The 27,500-nt window shown below is 46.8% G+C and overlaps 1 protein-coding gene across 2 annotated transcripts in view; it reads left to right on the forward strand.

The window, feature by feature from the left end:
* The window catches only part of IFT122 (intraflagellar transport 122), a 147,485-nt gene that overhangs the window by 50,844 nt on the left and 69,141 nt on the right, over positions 1-27,500 (forward strand). For both annotated transcript variants that reach the window (XM_082265531.1, XM_082265532.1), the window contains exons 17-19: positions 14,421-14,582; positions 16,412-16,578; positions 26,888-27,059. In XM_082265531.1, coding sequence (XP_082121657.1) covers positions 14,421-14,582; positions 16,412-16,578; positions 26,888-27,059 — 501 coding nt within the window. The remainder of the gene's footprint in view (positions 1-14,420; positions 14,583-16,411; positions 16,579-26,887; positions 27,060-27,500) is intronic.

Here is a 27,500-nt window from a genome sequence, read left to right on the forward strand (position 1 = left end):
TTGTTTCATAAAAAAAATTTGAATTGCATGTTGATTGGGGGAGGTGGGTATGGGAAGGTATTATACTGGGGTACTTTGACGCAGTGGTGGGCTTGAGCACGATATGGCCATATGGTGGGGACTAAATCCCCATTTTTATTCATGGATTGTCTCCATATTTGATAGTCATTTCTTTTGCATGTGTGCGCTATTCTTTTTTAATATACATGTCGCTTGGTCCATAGCTGCACCGGCTTTAGATATACATGTTCAGGGTTTGCTCCCCCAATTTTTTGCTTGTTTATTATGGGAAGGTATTATAAACTTATATTACACTTCAGCTTTAAAGTGGTTGCAAACCTCTGTAATGTAAAATGAACAAAGCTTGCTCTTCTGTAGTGTGCACGTAATCCAATCCAAGCCTCAATCCAAAGCACTTAGTGTGATTTTCTGTCTGCTGTCTCCTTACTCTGATATCTGCACGAGTCACTTCTCACAGCCTGTGATTGACAGCCTTAGATGTGCATATTTCCCTATGAGAATGTAGAGCAGACCTGCAGTCCCAAGGCCACATCTAGTCCATTGGCTGTCCCTATCCTGTCCTTCATGCCTCTTTGAGCCTCGGTATGGAAGCGGACAGGCTCGGAGAGGCGCGCTGACAGATCTCCATGTGGAGAGCTACAAGAACTGGAAGGAGAGCACCTGAGCAGCCAATTGGTTCTGGTGGGAGACATCCCCCCCACTCTCCTGCCACTCTACTACCTGGGCAAGCTCCTCCAGTATCAGCGCCTGCACACTGCAACCCCTAGGAGCCGTGCACCTATTCTTCACTCCTCCAGATCAGGATCTACAGAATTCCCCGCTGTACCGATCTCAGACTCTCTCCTTCCAGTTCCAAAACAAACTCATGATGCGTAGCACCTTGCTCCTGCGCTCAGAACCCCCCCCCCCCCCGACCGCTCCTTCCAGGAAACTCACACTTGGCATCCCAAATGGCTAAGGCCTTGCTGCCCTATAATACCGGGGTAGTCTAAAGGTACTGCCAACAAAAAGACAAAGAAAGGGCGCACCGGCCTAGCGCATTATTCTCAATAAAGGCTTTATTCGTAGGAAATAAAAAGTAACTACTCACAAACAATGATATTAAAACAGCATATCCAATCCAAACATCAGGAGCAGTCTGTGTCAGTGCCCACTGTCCTTAACGAATAATGGCTGACGCGTTTCGAGGCTTAGCTTCTTCATCAGAGCCACTAATAAAGCCTTTCTCAGTCACAGTGCTTTTCAAAGTACATTTGCCAGGCAGTGAGGAAATGTTATATCTCTGCTTCACCTCGTGATTTACCCTACAATGCTGCACTACCATGCTGTAATTGTGTGCATTGCAGTGCGGCCCTATTGTACTCAGTAGGTGAGTCTGACAAATGGTGCCACCAGTCAAGCTCTGCACCATGAGTTAAAAATGCTGCCACTGCAGAATGTGAACAGCCCTATCCAGCTGTTATTTTACACTTTAGGGGGGTGGTAAAACCACAGCACAGTAGACCCCCCCCCCCCCCCATACCAAACTGCCTGGAGATATACCCATATACTGGTTGAACTAAGCTGTGCCTTTTGGCTGTGTAATCCATATTTCATTACCTTACAGTGTTTATTGTCCTTTTGATCAGTAAATGAATTGGTGAAAGCAGCTCGGCGGTGCAGAGTTCAGTCCCGGGTCCCTTCTATTGTGTCTACACAATAGTGTTGACATACCCCTAACATGGGGAGGTCGTGGCGGCATCAGGGATGGGAGAGGCCAGGATTGCGGCGCACATTTTTTCCTTTTCCTTCCTTGGCCTGTTTTGCTGGCAGTTTATCTCAGTGACATCATCTGAGTCACATATATATATATATATATTTCCTCTAATATGAAAAATGTTTGATTTCCGCACTGCTGAAGCAGAGAATCAGAATGAAACGCACTGAGATTTTTCTTGGTGGGCTTCGGGTATTATGGTGAAGCCTTCTGAGATATTTAGTAGTCTTGGAAGGTTTCCTAAAGCTGAAGTATAATCTGCTTAGATTCCCCCCTCCCCCAGGGCCGGTGCAAGGATTTTTGCCACCCTACGCAAAATAAAAATTGCCGCCCCCTGGAAAACATATTTCGTTTTCCTGGCATTGCAGGACCCTGTAGTGCCTCTCTCCCTCCCACTGCCCCCCTCCCCCATCCCAAGTTGCTGAAGGGGTTAAAACCCCTTCAGTGACTTACCTCGGCACCTGGGTTAGGCTCCACCTACTCTCCTTTGCCACGCATGACCGAATGCGTATGTGCGGCAATGGCCGCGCACGCAAATTAGGCCTCCCCATAGGAAAGCATTATTCAATGCTTTCCTATGGGGATTTCGGCTCACATAACGTGGCTTGCTGTAGCGCTCAGGCAGCGCACAGTATGAGGAGTGCTGCACCGGCCGGTGGCCGGCAGTCCATTACTGATTCTGGGTGCAGGATGCCGGCGCCCCCTGCTATGCTGCTCCCTAGGCGGCTGCCTAGGTCGCCTTACAGGTAGCCCCCCCACACCCTTCTATCAACATGTTAATATGTTAATGACATTTTTAAATAAAGCCTTTCCATTTCCATTACATACTTACAGATGCCATCACTGGGTCTCTGTGCTTCTCTGTCATGCAGGAAAATCATAGCTGATGGAAGGACCTAGTAGGGTGCTGTGATGTTTTTAGGAAGCTATGTACAGCACCCTGCTAGTTCCTTCCATTAGCCATGATCATCATACATTGCATAGAGAGGCACAGAGGCCTCAGTACTCTGAAAAGCTCTCGGCCCTGGCTCTTGGGAAGGAGTTATGCAAATTAAAAAATGCCTTGATGGGTGGATGTCCGTCTGGAGGAGTGGGAGTTCCAAAGAAGGACTGTATTTGCATGTGGACTGCCCTAGGCAACACCCGCATGTGATGCTGATCCTCCGTGATTGAAAGACCTGACATCCAATGAATGAAAGGAAAAGGCAAGGGGCAGTCAAGCTGGGAAGCAGTGCGGGGACAAGGTCATCCAGTGCCCAGGGTAAGGATGCCAAACTGCGCCCCCCCCTTCCCTTAGGGTTAGGGTCAAGGCGCCCCCCCCCCATACCTGCAATAAACCATTGAGCCCAGGGCAACCGCTCCCTCCTGCCCACCCCTTGTCCCGGCCCTGCTGGGAAGGAAATGGCTAGATGATGTTGGACGTCCACCTGCCAGGAAATGGAGCGGGTTCTATCCGACTTGCTGCAGCTTCTGATCCACACTGTGAGAAGCTTACAGTGTGCAGTGAAATCAGAATAAGTAATTTCAGTACAGGAGAGGAGCCGGTACAACTGTGCAACACTGAAGGAAAGGCCGGAGGTCAGATTTAAACATTGCCTGGCTTGTTCTTTATCACTATTTACATAGAGACAAAATGCCATACAGAGCTTATTAAAGATGTATATTAAAGCTGAGTTCCACCCAAAAGTGTAAATTCCGCTGATCTGCTCCCCCCCCCCCCCTCCGTTGACACATTTGGCACCTTTCAGGGGGGTATTAGACATGTTTTAGACATGTATTCTTCCCCACTTCTGGGAGATGGTGTCACGGCGCCGTTCCTTTGGAAGTTCGCCCCCCCCCTTTTCCTTCCCCCGCGGGTGGGCTTCACGCATGCGCACTTCTGGGAGATGGAGTCGCAGTAGGGAACCGGCTGTGAAGCTAAAAGGCTTCACTGCTGGTCTCCCTTACGACAAATGGCGGCAGCACCTGACAGCCGATCCAAAAATCGGCTGGGGTGCCGACATCGCGGGCTCCCTGGACAGGTAAGTGTCTATATATTAAAAGTCAGCAGCTACAGTATTTGTAAAGTATTTGTAGCTGCTGACTTTTCATTTTTTGTTCCCCAGGCAGAACTCCTCTTTAAGCACTGCTTCTGCAAAACAGAAGGTTTTCTGACTTGTACTGAAAGCATTTTTTTCTTCTGTTGGTACCTTTTCTGACAGGTGTCACAGATCTGTCAGTGCAATATATGGAGTAACCAGTAGGTGTCAGCAGTGTATATAGCAGTGCAATGCACAGAGTAAAGTCTATGTGTCACCTGTGCATATAGCAGTGCAATATATGGAGTAACCAGTAGGTGTCAGCAGTGTATAGACAGTAGCAGAACCAAGGAGCCCTGCAATGTGGGGAGTACTTATAAAGGTTTTTTTTTCTATTTAACCGTTTTCTTTTCGGCCTCATGCACACTGGACGTTTATAAAGCTGCTGTGTATCTATTTTTCATACTTTATCTCCATATTTCAGCTATAGTGACCATTGAAGTGGTACTAAACCCAAAACCAAAAATGGTATCTATTGCAGCAGTTGCCATAAGCCCCGGAGAATTTTCCTGCTCAAAGACCAGGGCCTATTTTACGATTCGGCACTGCGTGACTTTAATGGACAATTGCGCGGTCGTGTGACGCTGTACCCAAATAAAATTGATGTCCTTTTTTCCCACAAACAGAGCTTTCTTTCGGTGGTATTTGATCACCTGTGCGATATTTAAAAATCAAAATTTTTTAACATTTTAGGCCAATTTGATTTCTGCTACATATTTTTGGTTAAAAAAAAAAAATCACAATAAGCGTATTTTGATTGGTTTGAGCAAAAGTTATTGCGTTTACTAACTACGGGAAAGATTTATGTCATTTATATTGGTTTTTTTTTTAACTAGTAATGGCGGCAATCTGCGTTTTTTTGTTTTTTTTTGCGGGAGTGCGACATTGCGGCAGACAGATTGGACCCCTAACTGACATTTTTGACACTTTTGGGGGTACCAGGGACATTACTACAGTAATCAGTGCTATACATATGCACTGTTACTGTAAAAATGACACTGGCAGGGAAGGGGTTAACTTTATTAGTGATCAAGGGGTTAAGTGTGTCCCTAGGGGCGTGATTATAACTGTCAAGGGGCGTGGCTTGTGATGTAACCACAGAGACATACGATCCTACATAGCAGGATCGTATGATCTCTGTTCTTACACCAGGGAGAATGACAGGCGGCTTTGTTTACATCAGCCGCCTGCCTTTCTCCCTCTCCAGCGGGAGATCGCGAGTGACCGGCGGACATCGGAGCTGCCGGTCACTCGTGCGGGGATGCCCGGGAACGAGCAGGGGCAGGAGCGTGTCTCCGGCGGCGCGCGCTCGCCCCCCTGCAGGCTCCTGGGCGAGCGATGTAGTACTACATCGCTTTGCCCAGTAGGGACTGACTGCCGCAGTAAATATACTGTGGGCGGTCGGCAAGCGGTTAAGTGATCACCAATAAAAGGGAGTCTCATTGCGTTTTTTTTTTTTTTTTTTCTTACCAAGTTAAAAAAAAAAAAAGAAGTTGCATACAATGCTACGTTCATTAACCAGTTCTGGACCGGAAGGTTTTACCCCCATAATGACCAGGCCATTTTTTGTGATACGGCACTGCATTACTTTAACTGACAATTGCGCGGTCGTGCGATGCTGTACCCAAATAAAATCCATGTACTTTTTTTTCCACAAATAGAGATTTCTTTTGGTGGTATTTGATCACCGGTGCAATTATTTATTTTTTGCGCAATAAACCGAAAAAGAGCGACAATTCTGAAAAAAAAAAAAAAAGCAATTTTTTACTTTCTGCTATATAACATTCCCAATAAAAAAATAAATACATTTAAAAATCACATTTTTTTTTTCATCATTTTGTATTCTGCTACATATTTTTGGTAAAAAAACAAAACAATTAAATGTGTATTGATTGGTTTGCGCAAAAGTTATCATATCCACAAACTAGGGGAAAGATTTATGTCTTTTTTTTTTTTTTTTTTTTTTTTTTTTTAGCAGGACTGCGACATTGCGGCCGGACAGATCAGACCCCTAACAGACATTTTCGATGCTTTTGTGGGTACCAGTAACATTACTGCAGTAATCAGTGCTATAAATATGCATTGTTACTGTACTAATGACCCTGGCAGGGAAGGGGTTAACACCAGGGGCGATCAAAGGGTTAAATGTGTACCTAGGGCAGTGATGGTGAACCTTGGCACCCCAGATGTTTTGAAACTACATTTCCCATGATGCTCCTGCACTCTACAGTGTAGTTGAGCATCATGGGAAATGTAGTTCCAAAACCTCTGGGGTGCCAAGGTTGGCCATCACTGCCCTAGGGGGTGCTTTCTAACTGGGGGGGGGGGCTTGCTGCATGAATACAGAGACCTGTGTTCCTAAATAAGAGGATCCCTGTGTTCATAACTGACAGAACAGCGGTCTGCTGTTTTTACAACGGCAGACCGATGTTCTGTCTCCACGGGGAGCGATCGCAGGTGGCAATGGTGGCAGCCGGACCCGCTGATCCGCTTCCCCTGTGGTGAGCTCTGACCTTCTCTTCAGTCTTGTACCATTTTCCAGGCTCCTCTCCTGTACTCTGATTTTACTGCACACTGTGAGCTTCTCACCATGTGCATTAGAAGCTGCAGCAAGTCAGAGCCCCGCCCCATTTCCTGGCTTGAGGTCGTCCAGCATCATCTAGCTTTGTCCTCCCCAGACTAAAAGTGGTTGTAAACCCAATCTAATAACTTGTACCCAATAGGTGATCCTATAATAAGACTTACCTATAGGTGCTGTAAATATTTCCTAAACTTGCACCGTTTAGGAGATATTTACATTTCATGCAGCCAATGACGTCATTGGCGCGTGCGCTCTGAAGGAATGGCCGCTAGTGCTGTTTCTTCAGAGCCCTGTGACGGGACAGGCGGCTCCCTCACGCATGCGCGGGAGTGACGTCACGCTGCTCCCGGCCAGTAGCATAGCCGGAGTCCGCAGACTAGGAAGGAAGACGGCTGAAGATGGATGCGGCTGCCAGCGGGGACGACGAGGGCTTAGTTTGGAGGTAAGTGTCACATAATGTGCTAGGATGTGATGCATGCTATACTAGCACATTATGCATACTATACTAGCACATTATGCGTACCATACTAGCACATTATGCATTTACTTTGCAGGGAAGAAAATGTGTTTTTTTAAAAAGTAAGGGTTGACTTCCTCTTAAATGTCCTTGACCTGCCCCTTTCATTCATTGGATTGCAGTCCTTTCATTCATTGGATTGCAGTCCTTTCATTCATTGGATTGCAGTCCTTTCATTCATTGGATTGCAGTCCTTTCATTCATTGGATTGCAGTCCTTTCATTCATTGGATTGCAGTCCTTTCATTCATTGGATTGCAGTCCTTTCATTCATTGGATTGCAGTCCTTTCATTCATTGGATTGCAGTCCTTTCATTCATTGGATTGCAGTCCTTTCATTCATTGGATTGCAGTCCTTTCATTCATTGGATTGCAGTCCTTTCACTCATTGGATTGCAGTCCTTTCATTCATTGGATTGCAGTCCTTTCATTCATTGGATTGCAGTCCTTTCATTCATTGGATTGCAGTCCTTTCATTCATTGGATTGCAGTCCTTTCATTCATTGGATTGCAGTCCTTTCACTCATTGGATTGCAGTCCTTTCATTCATTGGATTGCAGTCCTTTCACTCATTGGATTGCAGTCCTTTCATTCATTGGATTGCAGTCCTTTCATTCATTGGATTGCAGTCCTTTCACTCATTGGATTGCAGTCCTTTCACTCATTGGATTGCAGTCCTTTTCACTCATTGGATTGCAGTCCTTTCATTCATTGGATTGCAGTCCTTTCATTCATTGGATTGCAGTCCTTTCATTCATTGGATTGCAGTCCTTTCCTTTCACTCATTGGATTGCAGTCCTTTCATTCATTGGATTGCAGTCCTTTCATTCATTGGATTGCAGTCCTTTCATTCATTGGATTGCAGTCCTTTCATTCATTGGATTGCAGTCCTTTCATTCATTGGATTGCAGTCCTTTCACTCATTGGATTGCAGTCCTTTCATTCATTGGATTGCAGTCCTTTCATTCATTGGATTGCAGTCCTTTCACTCATTGGATTGCAGTCCTTTCATTCATTGGATTGCAGTCCTTTCATTCATTGGATTGCAGTCCTTTCATTCGTTGGATTGCAGTCCTTTCATTTCTTTGGATTGCAGTCCTTTCACTCATTGGATTGCAGTCCTTTCATTCATTGGATTGCAGTTCTTTCACTCATTGGATTGCAGTCCTTTCACTCATTGGATTGCAGTCCTTTCATTCATTGGATTGCAGTCCTTTCACTCATTGGATTGCAGTCCTTTCATTCGTTGGATTGCAGTCCTTTCATTCTTTGGATTGCAGTCCTTTCATTCATTGGATTGCAGTCCTTTCATTCATGCATGTTCAGTAACCTGTTTAGGTGTTCCCTGCAATGGTCTGCAGGATGCCTTCTGAATGACACCCGCCCACCAAGGCATAACTCCTCCCAAGTGCCAGGCTACTTCTTGCCTTAGGGCTGAGGGCTCTTGGGAGGAGGACTGAGGCAGGGTGCTGGGATGTTTTCAGGAAGTGATGTACAGCCCCTCCTACCAGCCATGATCTGCCTGCATTGCATAGAGGAGCACAGCGACCCAGTAATGATATCGCTGGGCATAAAATAAGGTATGTAATGGAAATTAAAAGGTTTTGTTGGTGATGGGGGGTGGGGGAACTGAGGAAGACAAAGTATAAGCAGATTTGAATTTCAGCTTAATGTTAAAGCACAGAATTTAGCAGTCAGTGTTGTGTAAAAGAGGGAAATCCGTGTGCGGTGTGATTTGTGTGGTGCGGTGTGATTTGTTTCTCTGCACACCCCCAGCCAGTGGAAAAAATCAATAACTGGTGCAGACGGCACCCTGAGTATAGTTAGGAAGTCCCAGGATTTCCAGGCAGGCGGTTTATTAAATTCTTGCTGGTTCCTGTCGGCGCCCGGCGCTCACTGCACCTGACTACACAATGTCCTTTTCATTTGTCTGCCCTCCGGAGACACCGAGCCGGGAGCAACGCTCGGATACACCTGCTGTTTATATACTCCACGCCTGCACTCCCCACATCCCAGCATTGTGCTAAATGGGGGGGGTCAGAGGATCCCTTGTAAAGGAGAACTCACTACAAATAAATCAAATCAACATGAAGTTCACTTCTGTATTTCTTCACAAGTCATTAAATTCAGCCTCATACCTGTCTTTATACTGGGCGGGGGTGGGGGGCTCAGTGTTGAGGACCCAGAGGGAAAAGAAACGAGGTGAATTGTGCATGCGGATAAATGAGGGGGGCTTAGAAAAAGGGAGCATATCGCACAGAGCGCAGGAGTGAGAAGGGGGCAGAACGCAAGGGAGAAGAGTTTGTAACACACAGAATACCGGGGACAGGAGTGCATATCACACAGCGCAGAGGAGAAGAGTTTGTAACACACAGAGTACAGGGGACAGGAGTGCATATCACACAGAGCGCAGGGGAGAAGAGTTTGTAACACAGAGCGCAGGGGACAGGAGTGCATATCACACAGAGTGCAGGGGAGAAGAGTTTGTATTACACACAGTACAGGGAACAGGAGTGCATATCACACATAGAGCAGGGGAGAAGAGTTTGTAATACACAGAGTACAGGGGACGGGAGTGAATATGACACAGAGCGCAGGGGAGAAGAGTTTGTAACACACAGAATACCGGGGACAGGAGTGCATATCACACAGTGCAGGGGAGAAGAGCTTGTAACACACACAGTACAGGGGACAGGAGTGCATATCACAAAAAGCGCAGGGGAGAAGAGTTTGTAACACACACAGTACAGGGGACAGGAGTGCATATCACACAAAGCGCAGGGGAGAAGAGTTTGTGACACACACAGTACAGGGGACAGGAATGCATATCACACAGAGCGCAGGGGAGAAGAGTTTGTAACACACATAGTTCAGGGGACAGGAATGTATATCGCACAAAGCTCAGGGGAGAAGAGTTTGTGACACACACAGTACAGGGGACAGGAATGTATATCGCACAAAGCTCAGGGGAGAAGAGTTTGTAATACACAGAGTACAGGGGACAGGAGTGCATATCACACAGAGCGCAAGGGAGAAGAGTTTGTGACACACACAGTACAGGGGACAGGAATGTATATCGCACAAAGCTCAGGGGAGAAGAGTTTGTGACACACACAGTACAGGGGACAGGAATGTATATCGCACAAAGCTCAGGGGAGAAGAGTTTGTAATACACAGAGTACAGGGGACAGGAGTGTATACAGTGAGGCAAAAAATGTTGATACCCTGCTAATTTTGTACGTTTGCCCACCGACAAAGAAATGATCAGTCTATAATTGTATTGGTCGGTTTATTTTAACAGTGAGAGACAGAATAACAACAAAAATACCCAGGAAAACGCATTTCAAAAGTTATAAATTGATTTGCATTTTAATGATTGAAATAAGTATCAGGTCAGACGTTTCTTGTAGTTGGCCCCCAGGTTTGCACACATCTCAGGAGGGATTTTGTCCCACTCCTCTTTGCAGATTCTCTCCAAGTCATTAAGGCTTCGAGGCTGAGATTTGGTAACTCAAACCTTTAGCTCCCCCTCCACTCCAGGACCTTAATGTGCTTCTTCTTGAGCCAATAGTTTGTTGCCTTGGCCGTGTGTTTTGGGTGATTGTCATGCTGGAATACCCATCCACCACCCATTTTCAATGCCCTGGCTGAGGGAAGGAGGTTCTCACCCAAGATTTGATGGTACATGGTCCCGTCCATCATCCCTTTGATGCGGTGAAGTTGTTCTGTCCCTTAGCAGAAAACCTCCCCCAAAGCATAATGTTTCCACCTCCATGATTGATGGTGGGGGATGGTGTTCTTGGGGTCATAGGCAGCATTCCTCCTCCTCCAAACATGGCGAGTTGAGTTGATGCCAAAGAGCTCGATTTTGGTCTCATCTGACCATAACACTTTCACCCAGTTCTCCTCTGAATCATTCAGATGTTCATTAGCAAACGTCAGATGGGCCTGTACATGTGCTTTCCTGAGCAGGGGGACCTTGCGGGCACTGCAGGATTTCAGTCCTTCATGGCATAGTGGGTTACCAGTTGTTTTCTTGGTGACTATGGTCCAGCTGCCTTGAGATAATTGACCAGATTCTCTTGTATAGTTCTGGGCTGATTCCTCACCGTTCTCATGATCATTGAAACTCCACGAGGTGAGATCTTCCATGGAGCCCCAGACTAAGGGAGATTGACAGGGATTGACAGGGGACATGAGTGCAGAGGTCAGGAGTGCATATCAAACAAAGCGCAGGGGAGAAGAGTTCATAATGTACGGTACAGGGGACAGAAATGCATAACACAGTGAGTGCAGAGGTCAGGAGTGCATATCGCACAGAGCGGAAGGGAGAAGAGTTTGTAATGTACAGAGGACAGGAACAGGTAACACACTGAGCGCTGAGATCAGGAGTGCATATCGCTCAGAGCGCAGGGGAAAAGAGTTTGTAATGCACAGAGAGCAGGGTATATTGCACTAAGCACACCAGGGAACCCTTTAAAAATGCACATACTTTAGGGGTCAGGAGTGTGTAATGCACAGAGTGCAGGGGCCAGAAGAGTGTAATGCACAGAGTGCAGGGGTCAGGCGTGTGTAATGCACAGAGTGCAGGGGTCAGGCGTGTGTAATGCACAGAGTGCAGGGGTCAGGAGTGTGTAATGCACAGGGTGCAGGCGTCAGGAGTGTGTAATGCACAGAATGCAGGGGTCAGGAGTGTGTAATGCACAGGGTGCAGGGGTCAGGAGTGTGTAATGCACAGGGTGTAGGGGTCAGGAGTGTGTAATGCACATACTTTAGTGGTCAGGAGTGTGTAATGCACAGAGTGCAGGGGTCAGGAGTGTGTAATGTACAGAGTGCAGGGGTCAGGAGTGTGTATTGTACAGAGGGCAGGGGTCAGGAATGTGTATTGTACAGAGGGCAGGGGTCAGGAATGTGTAATGTACAGAGTGCAGGGGTCAGGAGTGTGTAATATACAGAGTGCAGGGGTCAGGAGTGTGTAATGTACAGAGTGCAGGGGTCAGGAGTGTGTAATGCACAGGGAGCAGGGGTCAGGAGTGTGTAATGCACAGGGTGCAGGGGTCAGGAGTGTGTAATGCACAGGGTGCAGGGGTCAGGAGTGTTTAATGCACATACTTTAGTGGTCAGGAGTGTGTAATGCACAGAGTGCCGGGGTCAGAAGTGTGTAATGTACAGAGTGCAGGGGTCATGAGTGTGTAATTTACAGAGTGCAGGGGTCAGGAGTGTGTATTGTACATAGGGCAGGGGTCAGGAATGTGTATTGTACAGAGGGCAGGGATCAGGAATGTGTAATGTACAGAGTGCAGGGGTCAGGAGTGTGTAATATACAGAGTGCAGGGGTCAGGAGTGTGTAATGTACAGAGGGCAGGGGTCAGGAGTGTGTAATGTACAGAGTGCAGGGGTCAGGAGTGTGTAATGCACAGAGTGCAGGGGTCAGGAGTGTGTAATGTACAGAGGGCAGGGGTCAGGAGTGTGTAATGTACAGAGTGCAGGGGTCAGGCGTGCAAAACAAAAACAAAATGACCCTCCACTCCCCCCCCCCTTCCTTCCCCCCCCCCTCCTTTCCCTAATAGAGATTCCCTCTTACAGTACAGTGCTCACCCTCAATACAACTCCCCCTCACCTCCATAAAACACATTTACCAAATTGGGGGTTCAAAGTGAAGTCCTCCCTCGGTTGGGTTATGTGACTGGAGCCAGAGAGGAGCAGCCTCCCTTGCTTTGAAACGATAGACTGCAGGATTGGCTCCTGCTATGCGTGCCTGAAGTGGCTGTCAGCACAAGCTGCTGTGCTGCACCATGCATGTTCTGGGAAAAGAGGGGTTGACCACTCCCCCACACACATCCCCCCATCTACCCCCTCCCCGTCTACTCCCTTGGTTGAAAATTACAATCAGGCTTGCAGCGAAAGTGGCTGCTGTAAATGCTGATGGGTGCACAGGGGGCCTTTTAGTGGGATCACATGTCAAAATCACCTGCAGATGATTACTACACCTACAGTTGCCTTTCTTCCTTCCTTCCCACGCACGATTTTTAGGGTCAAACTAAACCCAGTCCCTAAAATCCGATACAAGCTTTACTTGAAATGCCATTTTTATTCTCTTTAAGGCTCAGTTTACATTGCCGCAACCTGTGGTGCAACTTTGCCAGGTGACTTCCTGGCGACTTAAGTACTGCTTTGATGGAAGTATACAATAGAAGTGGATAGAAGTCCCCTTGAATTAGTACGGGAACCTTTTCATCCTAGCCCCCCCCCCCCCATCGCCCTACAGTGCTTCTAACGGCTCGCCCGTGCGATCCGCGAGCCAGAGAAGGCTGGCGGAAGTACACCATAGAGACTGCCGAGGACCAGATAGTCCCCGGCTGTCTCTATGACTCTCGGAGGCCCGGGTGCAACGTGATGATGTCACGCCCGGCCTGGCAGTTGTCAATACTGCCGTGATCTCGTTTCTTTTTTTTTTTTTTTTTTTTTTTTTTTTATTTCAGGCTTTCCAGCCAGTAGGAGAAATCTGAGGTCTTATTGACCCCAGATCTCCCCATAAAGAGGACCTGTCATTCACTATTCCTATTACAAGGGATGTTTACAATCCTTGTAATAGGAAGAAAAGTAATAAAAAAATTAATAAAGGGAAAGTATAAAAATAAATAAAAAAATAAAAAATTTGAAGTGCCCCCATCCCCGCGTGCACACAGCGAACGCATGCGTACGTCACGGCCACATATGTAAACGGCGTGCAAGAGGTATTGCCGTGAACGTTTGAGTGAGAGCAACAATTCTAGCCCAAGAACTCCTCTGTAACTCTTAACTGGTAACCTGTAAAAAAAATTTAAAGCGTTGCCTATAGAGATTTTTAAGTACCGAAGTTTGGCGTCATTCTATGAGTGTGCGCAATTTTAAAGCGTGACATGTTAGGTATCTATTTACTTGGCGTACCCTATTCCTTCACATTATACAAAAAAATCGGGCTAACTTTAGTGTTTTGTTTGTCTTTTTTATTCATAAAACAGTTTTTAAAAAAAACAAAAACGCATTTAAAAAATTTCTGCGCTTGTCTGTTTTACTTGTTCCAAAATTAATAAAAAGAAATTTCCAAAAAAAATTTCTGCACAAATACCGTGTGATGTGAAAAGTTGCAATGACCACCATTTTATTCTCTAGGGTCTCTGCTAAAAAAAAAAAAAAAATATCTAATGTTTGGGGGTTCCGAGTAATTTTCTAGCAAAAAAATGATGATTTTTACATGTAGGAGCGGAGTGCCAGAAATGGCCCAGTAAGGAAGTAGTTAAAGAGCATAGCAATTGTTTGTTATAAACAGTGCTTTAGCAAACTAAATATCATTCAGTTAGGGTCTGCATGTTCTTTCATTCAGAAAAAAAAAAAAAAACCTGAAAAGCATTCATCCATATCGGGGTCCACTTGTTAGGAAAGTGCTATAAATATGTGATATAAATCCTTTTTTTTTATCTCCCAGGAACGTAAAAAACGCGGAGATGCCAATGACGATCTGTTCCTGGCGGATGTCTACGCCTATCAGGGCAAGTTCCACGAGGCAGCCAAGCTCTACAAGAAGGGTGGGCAAGAGAACCGAGCTATGGATATGTACACAGACCTGCGCATGTTTGAGTATGCCAAGGTACCTATCCATCAAATGCTGCATTGCTCATCTTAAAGGACACGTGGCTTGACACCGCTGGTACTTGCAGTTCCTAAAGTAGGACTAAAGCACAACTTATTTTTAGGATGCAGACAATGGACTCTTTTGTCACACCTAGATCAGGAATTAATGCATTATGTTATGCCTATATATTGTGTTGCACCACAACAGGGGTCTCCAAACGTTCTAAACAAAGGGCCAGTTTACTTTCCCTTAAACTTTAGGGGGGGGGGGGGGGGCTGCACTGTGGTCAGTGTGAGTAGAAAACGTTCTGGTGTCAGAGGGAGTAAACAATGCCCCATGAATCGGTATTAGGGGGAGGAATAGTGCCCTATCATTGGTATTAATAGGAAAAATAGTGCTCCATCATTGGTATCAGTGGTGAGGAATAGTGCCCCATCATTGGTGTCAGTGGGAGGAATAGTGCCCCATCATTGGTGTCAGTAGGAGGAATAGTGCCCCATCATTGGTGTCAGTGGGATAAATAGTGCCCCAACATTGGTGTCAGTGGGAGGAATAGTGCCCCATCATTGATGTCAGTGGGAAGAATAGTGTGCCATCGTTGGTTTTAACGGGAGGAATAGTACCTCATCATTGGTGTCAGTGGGATGAATAGTGCCCCATCATTGATGTCAGTGGGAGGAATAGTGTCCCATCATTGGTGTCAGTGGGAGGAATAGTGCCCCATCATTACTGTCAATGGGAAGAATAGTGTGCCATCGTTGGTTTTAGCGAGAGGAATAGTGCCCCATCATTGGTGTCAGCAGGAGGAACAGTGGCCCATCATTGGTGTGAATGGGAAGAACAGTGCCCAATCATTGGTGTCAATGGGAGGAATAGTGCCCCATCCTTGGTATTAGTGGGAGGAATCGTGCCCCATTATTACTATCAATGGGAGGAATAGTGTCCCATCATTGGTGTCAGTGGGAGGAATAGTGCCCGACTGTCAGTGGCAGGAACTATGCCTTACTGTTGCTGACAGTGGGCAGAATAAAAACCCACGGGGAGGATAAAAGCAAGCAAGGAGCTGCATCTGGCCCCCAGGCAACAGTTTTGAGACCCCTGCGCTAGAATATGAAAATTGCATTAAACACTAAAGATCATACAAAAATATAAATCTTTAAATTGAATAATTGAAAATATTCCAAGTGGCAAAAATATTTCAATGTGTCTCCCACTCCAAGGAAGGAACTCCACCACCAATGGCCACAACTAAAGGCTTACCACAGATATATGACCCTCCTATTATGGAGAAGTCATATATAGCATAACTTTTCCACCAGAGAAACCACTCCTGGTTCTATTCAGCAGGATCCATCCTCGCAAGGAACACAATTGCCCACTGGTATCCTCCATCAGCATCCACCATATCGCCACATGTTCAAAGAAAGGAGACCAAGCGCTCTAAAAAGTGTAAAAATCCAGTGGGCAAGTTTATTATACACATAAAATGCACTTACACAGGCAAGAAGAGTCATTGCGCAGTAAAAACATGCATTTAGACCAGCTCAGCATCTTTTCCGGGAACGTGTTGACATCAGCAAATGACCCCAACCAACGCGTTTTGTCATAAATTATGTCTTATATAAGGGTCATATATCTACAGTAAGCCTTCAGTTGTGGTTATTGGTGGTGGAGTTCCTTCCTTGGAGTGGAGTACGCATTTAAATATTGGAACTACCAGAATATTGGATCTACCATGGGAGTAAAGGGGTTATAGGGGTAAAAGGGGTTGAGACCACTCCATTGTTATAGTGTAGTTGTTCTGTGCAGTATTTATTAGACATTGACAGATGTTTCTTCCCTAGGATTTCATAGCATCCGGAGATCCAAAAGAGACCAAAAATCTGATCACTAAACAGGCGGACTGGGCCCGAAACATCCGGGAGCCAAAAGCAGCAGCTGAAATGTACATTTCGGCTGGAGAGCACATGAAGGCCATCGAACTGAGCGGGGACCATGGCTGGGTAGAGATGTGAGTTCACTTCTTACACATATATATATATATATATACATACAAACTGGAGCTACCTGGGTACCCAACTCAGGGGAAAGAAAGGTTTTCCCTTGCAGTGGGGCTGCTCGATTTTGTCTAGGGGTTGGGGGAAGGTAGATATAATTACCTAATCCTCCGATTCTCCCCAGCACAACATAGTTACATAATTAGTCGGGTTGAAAAAGGACACAAGTCCATCTGGCTCAAGCAATAAAAACCAAAAAACAGTAAAGAAAACCCAACCATACAATCCCATATACACAATCCTATACCCGGAGTTGATCCAGAGGAAGGCGAAAACCCCAGCAAAGCATGATCCAATTTGCTACAACAGGGGGAAAAAAATCCTTCCTGATCCCAGAGAGGCAATCGGATATTCCCAGGATCAACTTTACCTATAAATGTTAGTACCCAATTATAATATTTACACCTAGGAAAGAATTCAGGCTTTTTTTAAAGCAATCTAGTGAGCTGGCCAGAACCACCTCTGGAGGGAGTCTATTCCACATTTTCACAGCTCTTACTGTGAAGAAAACTTTCCGTATTTGGAGATTAAATCTGTTTTCCTCTAGGCGTAAAGAGTGCCCCCTTGTCCTCTGTGATGACCTTAAATTCAATAACTCAACACCAAGTTCACTATATGGACCCCTTATGTATTATACATGGTGATCATATCCCCCCTTATGTAGTTATACATGGTGATCATATCCCCCCCCCTTATGTATTTATACATAGTTATCATATCCCCCCTTATGTAGTTATACATGGTGATCATATCCCCCCCTTATGTATTTATACATGGTGATCATATCCCCCCCTTATGTATTTATACATAGTGATCATATCCCCCCTCTTATGTAGTTATACATGGTGATCATATCCCCCCTTATGTATTTATACATGGTGATCATATCCCCCTTATGTATTTATACTTGGTGATCATATCCCCCCTATGTATTTATACATGGTGATCATATACCCCCTTATGTATTTATACATGGAGATCATATCCTCCCTTATGTATTTATACACGGTGATCATATCCCCCCTTATGTATTTATACTTGGTAATCATATCCCCCCCTTTATGTAGTTATACATGGTGATCATATCCCCCCTTATATATTTATATATGGTGATCATATCCCTCTTATGTATTTATACTTGGTGATCATATCCCCCCTTTATGTAGTTATTCATGGTGATCATATCCCCCTTTATGTATTTACACATGTTGATCATATTCCCCCCTAATCTCCTCCTCTCAAGAGAGAATAAATTCAGTTCTTCTAATCTTTTCTCATAGCTGAGCTCCTCCATGCCTCTTATCAGTTTGGTTGCCCTTCTCTGCACTTTCTCCAGTTCCCCGATATCCTTTTTTGAGAACCGGTGCCCAAAACCGAACTGCATATTCCAGATGAGGTCTTACTAATGATTTGTACAGGGGCAAAATGATATCTCTCGCTCTGGAGTCCATGCCTCTGTTATACAAGAAAGGACTTTGCTTGCCTTTGAAGCACAAGACTGGTTCCTGCAGCTACTGCTCCCTAGCGGTCTAGCAGGCTTGTTCAGTGGACTGTTCTGACATAATCATGCTCGTAGACCTGCTCTGGACGTGAAGACATCAGGAACAGTCCACCGCTGGATCATGGGACAGCGGAGGATTGGGTGAGTATAAGCTTTCGGTTTATCCCTGGACAAAACGAGCAGTGCAAACACAGCCCTACTGTATTGGAATTTATTTTTTTTGCCTGGAGTTGGGTTTTAAAACAAATACTATTCAAAAATTTACAGCGTTGCGCTAAATTAGTAAAATAGTGCACCCATATGACCAGTGCTTTAAGTGGCCCAAAAGAGGTGCCGGTACTCTATTATAGCCTATACATTTTTTTTATATCAGGCCCCCCCACAGAGCGCCCCCACCTCACATCAGGGTCCTCACAGAGCCCCCCTTACATCAGGGCCCCCACAGAGCCCCCCCTCACATCAGCGCCCCCACAGAGCCCCCCCTCACATCAGCGCCCCCACAGAGCCCCCTCACCTCACATCAGGGTCCCCACAGAGCCTCCCACATCAGGGTCCCCACAGAGCCCCCCCCTCACACCAGGGCCCCCACAGAGCCCCCCCACCTCACATCAGGGTCCCCACAGAGCCCCCCTCACATCAGGGCCCCCACAGAGCACCCCCCATCCTATATCGGGTGTCCCCACAGAGCACCCCCCCTCCTCACATTAGGGTCCCCACAGAGCACCCCCATCCAACATCAGGGTCCCCACAGAGCACCCCCCTCACATTAGTGTCCCCACAGAGCCCCCCATCCCATCCCACATCAGGGTCCCCAGAAATGCTCCTACTCATGTCTTTAGGCTGAGGTTGACACACAGGACTCATTGTGCTGTGCTGGCCTGGAGTAGCTGGAGGGAGAAGGTGGGTGGAGCCAACACTCCACTCGGTGCGCAGCAGAGTAGGAAGGAGGCTTCGCAGTGTATGCTGGGGCCTCACTCTCCTCCTCCTCAGATGACCTCACTGGTTGCTAGACGCCGAGCAGCGATAGCAACCAGTGCACTGCAGTACAGGCCAGCAGCGTGGCAGCTCTGCCGCTGCTGCTGGCCTGGGACTCCGGAGCCAGGGGGACTCACTGGTGGTGACTGGTCTGGCGTAGATGTCCAAAATGAGCGTACCGGTACGCTAAGGCGCATGGAGAGGTGGCGATACCCTCAAGAGCCATATTTGGAAGTGGCAGTACTGAGTACCAGTGCGTACCGGCCCACTTAAAGCACTGCATATGATACAAACAATATGTGCCATCCAAATAAAATAAAGTCCAAAGAAGTGAAAATTGTAAAGTGTAGAATCCTTGTCAATGTATCTGCAATGTAGCCACCATCCATCACCAAGAGTGAGATCTTGACTGGAGCTCCACCACCTGTATACAGACAAAAAATCTGTATCCAGCTTTGATTTGGCTCCCCTTTTCATCATAATATGAAAGAGCAAGCACATAAAATGTAAAATTATCAAAAGTAATGATTCAAAATGTGTGCTTGCTGAGAATATTCCATAGTTTATTTTTTGTATGCAGAATGTTCCCGTTTTATTTACCGAGTCCCTTTAACCCCATGCACTATGTAACAGGTGTAAATGTTATTGGCCCCACATGGCCAGTTTCTGAAGGATAACGTCATATAGAAATGAATAGCAATGGAGCTCCAGAGGCGGACAACCCGATCTCACCTCGAATAATTGTCTCTTCAGCAAGACCGTGAAGTGTGGCAGGACATCCTGCTGACAGCACCTGCCGGCTGGGCACCATGGCAGCAGCTTGAATTACAGAGGCTCATAAAATGACTTTCAGCTGGGCCCCGTTTCCTGCCTCTGTCCCTATCCAGCCCAGTCCAACAATCGCATCGGAAATGTGGCGTGCACAAAAGTCCTTAGAGAGCTTTAATATATAAGAAAACAAGTCGTTCTACCAAACATGTCGAAAACGTAATGTCCAGCCACCCATAACGTCCTGCGGTTATCTTTAGCCTTTTGTTTTGCTAACTGCATACCTGGAAAACAGTTAAGGAACGCGGTAAGCAGGAAGTCAGCTATTTGCGGTCATTCAGAGCAAAAAACAAGGTTGCAGTTTCCTGTGTTTATTCCTCCGGGCTCATCTTTTCCACTTCCAGGATGAAAGATCTTCTCCTGTATTACACATTCTGCTTCCTGGTCTCATAGGCAAACACCTTTGTATAAAAATATCTCCGAGCTTCCTGTGTTTTATCTCCCATATCCCATCCATCTAAAGTGGACAGCTGTGGTCATTCTGCTGCTAAGGGACCTAAAAAGTCCCAGTATGCTTTGCCAGACAATAATAGTCACATATTGTTGTGGAATCACCATTTCCCATGGTGACGTAATTGTGTCACGGCAATGTTGTGACCTGTCGGGCCTGAAAGTGACCTGTTGGCCTTTAGAATTTAGTCTGTAGTGGGTTGGAATTTTGTGTTTCTTTAGATGTGCTATTAGCTTAAGCAGGGCTTTTTTTTCTCAGAATAAAGGTGCAGGAACTCCCCTCTTCCTAGTCACCTCTTGTTTCCACCCCCTATCCAGCTCCCAGTACTGTTCCTTGTTTCCACCCCCTATCCAGCTCCCGGTACTGTTCCTTGTTTCACCCCCTATCCAGCTCCCGGTACTGTTCCTTGTTTCCACCCCCTATCCAGCTCCCGGTACTGTTCCTTGTTTCCACCCCCTATCCAGCTCCCGGTACTGTTCCTTGTTTCCACCCCCTATCCAGCTCCCGGTACTGTTCCTTGTTTCCACCCCCTATCCAGCTCCCGGTACTGTTCCTTGTTTCCACCCCCTATCCAGCTCCCGTACTGTTCCTTGTTTCCACCCCCTATCCAGCTCCCGGTACTGTTCCTTGTTTCCACCCCCTATCCAGCTCCCGTTACTGTTCCTGGTTTCCACCCCCTATCCAGATCCTGGTACTGTTGCTTGTTTCCACCCCCTATCCAGCTCCCGGTACTGTTGCTTGTTTCCACCCCCTATCCAGCTCCCGGTACTGTTCCTTGTTTCCACCCCCTATCCAGCTCCCGGTACTGTTCCTTGTTTCCACCCCCTATCCAGCTCCCGATACTGTTCCTTGTTTCCACCCCTATCCAGCTCCCGGTACTGTTCCTTGTTTCCACCCCATATCCAGTTCCCGGTACTGTTCCTTGTTTCCACTCCCTATCCAGCTCCCGGTACTGTTCCTTGTTTCCACCCCCTATCCAGCTCCCGGTACTGTTCCTTGTTTCCACCCCCTATCCAGCTCCCGGGACTGTTCCTTGTTTCCACCCCCTATCCAGCTCCTGGTACTGTTCCTTGTTTCCACTCCCTATCCAGCTCCCGGTACTGTTTCTTGTTTCCACCCCCTATCCAGCTCCCGATACTGTTCCTTGTTTCCACCCCTATCCAGCTCCCGGTACTGTTCCTTGTTTCCACCCCATATCCAGCTCCCGGTACTGTTCCTTGTTTCCACTCCCTATCCAGCTCCCGGTACTGTTCCTTGTTTCCACCCCCTATCCAGCTCCCGGTACTGTTCCTTGTTTCCACCCCATATCCAGTTCCCGGTACTGTTCCTTGTTTCCACCCCCTATCCAGCTCCCGGGACTGTTCCTTGTTTCCACCCCCTATCCAGCTCCCGGTACTGTTCCTTGTTTCCACTCCCTATCCAGCTCCCGGTACTGTTCCTTGTTTCCACCCCCTATCCAGCTCCTGGTACTGTTCCTTGTTTCCACTCCCTATCCAGCTCCCGGTACTGTTCCTTGTTTCCACCCCCTATCCAGCTCCCGTTACTGTTCCTTGTTTCTACCCCATATCCAGTTCCCGGTACTGTTCCTTGTTTCCACCCCCTATCCAGCTCCCGGGACTGTTCCTTGTTTCCACCCCCTATCCAGCTCCCGGTACTGTTCCTTGTTTCCACTCCCTATCCAGCTCCCGGTACTGTTCCTTGTTTCCACCCCCTATCCAGCTCTCGGTACTGTTCCTTGTTTCCACTCCCTATCCAGCTCCCGGTACTGTTCCTTGTTTCCACCCCCTACCTACCTCCCAGTACCACCCCGTTTTAGAGAACCAAGAATCATTTTCTGGTGCTAACTAATTTGTATGGAAAGTGTTAATAATAAGAAAGACAGTAAAGTAGATCCCCTGCAGCTAGCAACAATAAATCCCCCCAGCAACAATAGCCCCCCACAAAAACACTAGCCCCCCCTAAGGAAAAATAGTTCCTCCCTCAGAAACAATAGCTCTCCTCCCAGCAGCTTTAGATCTCCCCCAACAACAGATCCCCTGCAACAATATACCCCCAGCAACAATAGAGCCTCCGCCGCAGAGACAATAGCCCCCCCCAACAACAATAAATCTACTAGCAGTCAGAATCAGTAGACCCCTCCCTCAACAAGAGATCCCTCCCAGCAACAATAGATTCCCCCCTGCAACAAAAGATCTCCCCTAGGGACAATATATTACCCAGCAGCCAGCATCAACTGACCCTCCAGCACACCCCACCACCCCTTGATTTTACATGCATTCATTGCTGGAGGTGCCGGAACTGCGTTACCCCACGTTCCTGCTGAAAAAAAGCCCTTAAGTCATGTCAAGACTTTTTAAAAAGTCTTCATCTCTGAAGCTTTTGTCTGCAATGTACTTATTGATTTTATTACAGGTATTTATATAGCAAAATGTAGGCATGCAGTGCTTTACTCATTGTACATTGACATCAGAGCCTGCCCTCAAGGAGCTTACAATCTAAGGTCCCTATCCCATGTGCAGCCATTACTGTTTTGCATGCCTGGAGCTCAGGAGCTCTGAGATTTCAGACTGTCTCCTTTATAATAATTATTATTTAATATTATTATTATTATTATTATAATACAGAATTTATATAGCGCCAACAGTTTGCACAGCGCTTTACAACATGAGGGCAGACAATACAGTTGCAATACAATTCAATACAGGAGGAATCAGAGGGCCCTGCTCATTAGAGCTTACATTCTAGAAGGGAGGGTCAAGTGAAACAAATAAGATAAGCTGATGGAGAAAAGGAAAATACAGTTGTTAGGTGTGGGCAGGATAGGCTTCTCTGCAGAGGAGGGTTTTTGGGGATCATCTAAAAGCTAAAAGAGTAGGAAATAATCGGACAGATTGAGGTAAGGAGTTCCATAGAATTGGAGAGGCTCTGGAAAAGTCCTGGAGGCGAGCATGGGAGGAGGTGACGGGGGAGCTAGAGAGCAGGAGGTCTTGAGATGAAAGAAGAGCACAATTAGGTTGGTATTTTGAGACTAGGTTAGTGATGTAGCTGGAGGTTAGGTTGTGGATGGCTTTGTAAGTTGTTGTTAGTATTTTGAATTTAATTTTGTTGGGTGAGCGGAAGCCAGTGCAGGGATTGACAGAGAGGAGCAGCGGACACTGAGCAATTAGTAAGGTGGATGGGTCTGGCAGCAGTATTCATGATGAATTGAAGGGGGATAGCCTATTCAGAGTTAAGCCAATGAGAAGGGAGTTACAGTAGTCGAGGAGAGAGATAACCAGGGAGTGAACTAGGAGCTTTGTTGTGTCATTGGTTAGTAAGGGGCGTATTTTGGAGGTGTTGCGGAGGTTGAGGCGGCAAAATTTAGAGAACCCTTATGTTGTGGACACACCAGGTGCTGGTCCCTGGAGCCATGTCATGCTTCATATAAACACTACATAAGGAACATGGGGACACACAGTGGTCATATAATTTCCTTCAGCAAGTTTTATTGCACAAACAGTACATCTTGTTCATCTCCACCCGAAGAATCGCTCCTCTAATGCATTTCACCTTGCGGTGCTTAGTTGTAGAGATGTACATGTAAGCCCAAAAGGGTGAAACACACCGTTGGAATCAGTGGGAGGAATGGTCCCCCATTGTTGGAGCTGGTGGGAGGAATGGTGCCCCATCGTTGGAGTCAGTGGGAGGAATGGTGCCCCATCGTTGAAATTGGTGGGAGCAATAGTGCCCCGTCATTGGAATCGGTGGGAGGAATGGTGACTCATTGTTTAAATCGGTGGGAGGAATCGTGCCCCATTGTTGGAGCTGGAGGGAGAAATGGTGACCCATCGTTGGAATCAGTGGGAGGAATGGTGCCCTATTGTAGGAGCTGGTGGGAGAAATGGTGCCCCATTGTTGGAGTCAGTGGGAGGAATGGTGCCCCCATTGTAGGAGTCGACGGGAGGAATGGTGCCCCATTGTAGGAGTCGATGGGAGGAATGGTGTCCCATTGTAGGAGTCAATGGGAGGAATGGTGTCCCATTGTTGGAGTCGATGGGAGGAATGGTGCCCCATTTTTGGAGTCGATGGGAGGAATGGTGCCCCATCGTTGGAGTCGGTGGGAGGAATGGTGCCCCATCGTTGGAGTCGGTGGGAGGAATGGTGCCCCATTGTAGGAGTTAGTGGGAGGAATGGTGCCCCATTGTTGGAGTCTTTGAGAGGAATGGTGCCCCATTGTTGGAGTCTTTGAGAGGAATGGTGCCCCATCATTGGAATCGGTAGGAGGAATGGTGACTCATCGTTTGAATTGGTGGGGGGAATGGTGCCCCATCATTGGAATCAGTGGGAGGAATGGTGCCTCATTGTTGGAGTCGGTGGGAGGAATAAAGCCCCATTGTTGGAGTCTTTGAGAGGAATGGTGCCCCATTGTTGGAGTCATTGAGAGGAATGGTGCCCCATCATTGGAATCGGTAGGAGGAATGGTGACTCATCGTTTGAATTGGTGGGGGGAATGGTGCCCCATCATTGGAATCAGTGGGAGGAATGGTGCCCCATTGTAGGAGTCGACGGGAGGAATGGTGTCCCATTGTAGGAGTCGATGGGAGGAATGGTGTCCCATTGTAGGAGTCGATGGGAGGAATGGTGCCCCATCATTGGAATCGATAGGAGGAATGGTGACTCATCGTTTGAATTGGTGGGGGGAATGGTGCCCCATCATTGGAATCAGTGGGAGGAATGGTGCCTCATTGTTGGAGTCGGTGGGAGGAATAAAGCCCCATCGTTGGAGTCTGTGGGAGGAATGGTGCAACGTGATTGTAGTCGGTGGGAGAAATGGTGCCCCAAGGGCCAGATAAAGGCAAGCAAAGGGCCACATTTGGCCCCTGGGTCACATCTTTTGGTATTAGGGGAATATGTGCCACATTGTTGGAGTCGGTGGGAGGAATGGTGCCCCAATGATAGAGTCAGTGGGAAAAATGGAGCCCCATCGTAAGAGTCATTGTGAGGAATGGTGCCCAATTGTTGGAGTCGTTGAGAGGAATGGTGCCCCATTGTTGGAGTCGTTGTGAGGAATGGTGCCCCAATGTTGGAGTCAGTGGGAAGAATGGAGCCCCATTGTAAAAGTTGTTGTGAGGAATGGTGCCCTATTGTTGGAGTCGTTGGGAGGAATGATGCCCCATTGTTGGAGTCATTGGGAGGAATGGTGCTCCATTGTTGGAGTCGTTGGGAGGAATGGTGCCCCATTGTTGGAGTCGTTGGGAGGAATGGTGCCCCATTGTTGGAGTCGGTGGGAGGAATGGTGCCCCATTGTTGGAGTCGTTGGGAGGAATGGTGCCCCATTGTTGGAGTCATTGGGAGGAATGGTGCCCCATTGTTGGAGTCGTTAGGAGGAATGGTGCCCCATTGTTGGAGTCGGTGGTAGGAATGGTGCCCAAAAGACCACATAAAGGCAAGCAGAGGTCCACAGTTTGGAGACCACTGATTTACAATATCAGTACCTTAATATAATAATACCAGTGGCAGTAAGATAACCCTACGGTTACAGTGTTCACTTTCCATTCGCCTCAGATTATTTCAGTGAGTGACAGGGTCACTTTATTACTTTTACAGGATTATCTACATTCTGATAATCACTTTCATATGTATATGAAAAAAAAGTACCTTTACAATGACAGTCCGTTCTCTTTAAAGGTTTAAATGTCTCCTTTTGTTAGACGGTGATCCTATATTGGGTTACACCGTTGTCTCCCTTTATAAGCAGCTCTGCAGTTTGTACTTTTTGCTCTGCTCATAAAGCCATCCCTGGAGATTTATAGGTGAGTTTTAAGGGTAATAAAAATGAATGGGGAGCTGAATGATATCGCGTTTCCTGGTAGCAAGGAAAAGGAAAAGGAGCCCCAAGGTCTCCTCTCTGATTAACCTTCCGAACAAAGAGGGCCGTGCACTGGAGCATTGTGGGAAATTCCTGCGCAGTTCTGTCTCTACACTTGTTCCTGAAATAAATCTATAGCTTTTGGTTGGTTCAATCAATCTTCCAAATTAAATATATGTTCTTTCATTTAGTTTATATTGCAAAACCTGTTTTTTGCTATTCTTAAATTGCATTTATTTACTATCCATAGAGAAGAAATGGAGGTGGGGGGATGGAAACTTAAAATTTTGTACATGTAAAAAGGGGGAGAAATTACTAAAATAAGGAAGACTATTAAAGTGTTTTCCATTTTTGTGTATTTAACCACTTTAATACCGGGCACTTTCCCCCCTTCCTGCCCAGGCCAATGTTCAGCGCTGTCACACTTTACCACTGTTTACCACTGGTGGTCATCGCTTTCACCATTTTGTCATGTTGATTTTTTCCTGTTTGTACCGCATGCCTTTTAAATAAAGAATTTATAAAGAAAAAAAAATCTGCTTTTAGCTGCTCGGAGTTCAACGACTAAAGAATCTGGATGTCTGTTTGCTTTCTGCAGGTAAAGGCACGCCATCGCTGTTACAGTTTGTTATGAGGTTAATGTTCAGATTTTCTTTTCAGGTTGATCGACATAGCGAGGAAGCTGGACAAGGCGGAGCGGGAACCTCTGTCAAAGTGCGCTTACTATTTTAAGAAGCTGCAGCACCATGGCTACGCGGCTGAGACGTACATGAAGATTGGGGATCTGAAGGCCTTGGTCCTTCTTCACGTGGAGACACAGCACTGGGATGAGGTAAGTGATCACTGCTGTGCTCATAGGTAGGGCCACTGATAGGGGGGGGCACCAGTCCTCCTGTAGGGGGCCCAGGCACACAGGGGGGCCCCAACAGCAAAGGGAATCGGTGCAGTGGGGCAGAGGGGCATTTACAGAAGGAAGTCCTGTGCGGCTCTTTGCAGCAGCTGAAACCCAGTTTCCCCCCCTCCTGCCAGCTTTCAGCTGCTGCCAGCAGAGATAGACACGGGGCATCGTTCCTGTAATTGCTTCTCTGACACTGATCCCCCTCTCTGTTCTGCCTGCTTCTGATCCCCCCCCCCTTTTACTGTGCCATTATTACTAAGTGGAGAGCATAGACTTCATGTAAGGGAAACATACAATATATTGTCAAAAGTACACACACATGAACTTTAATGGCATCCCAGTCTTAGTCCATAGGGTTCAATATTGAGTTGGCCC

Source organism: Pelophylax lessonae, assembly GCF_965119305.1.
Source record: "Pelophylax lessonae genome assembly, chromosome: 8".
Taxonomy (NCBI): domain Eukaryota; kingdom Metazoa; phylum Chordata; class Amphibia; order Anura; family Ranidae; genus Pelophylax; species Pelophylax lessonae.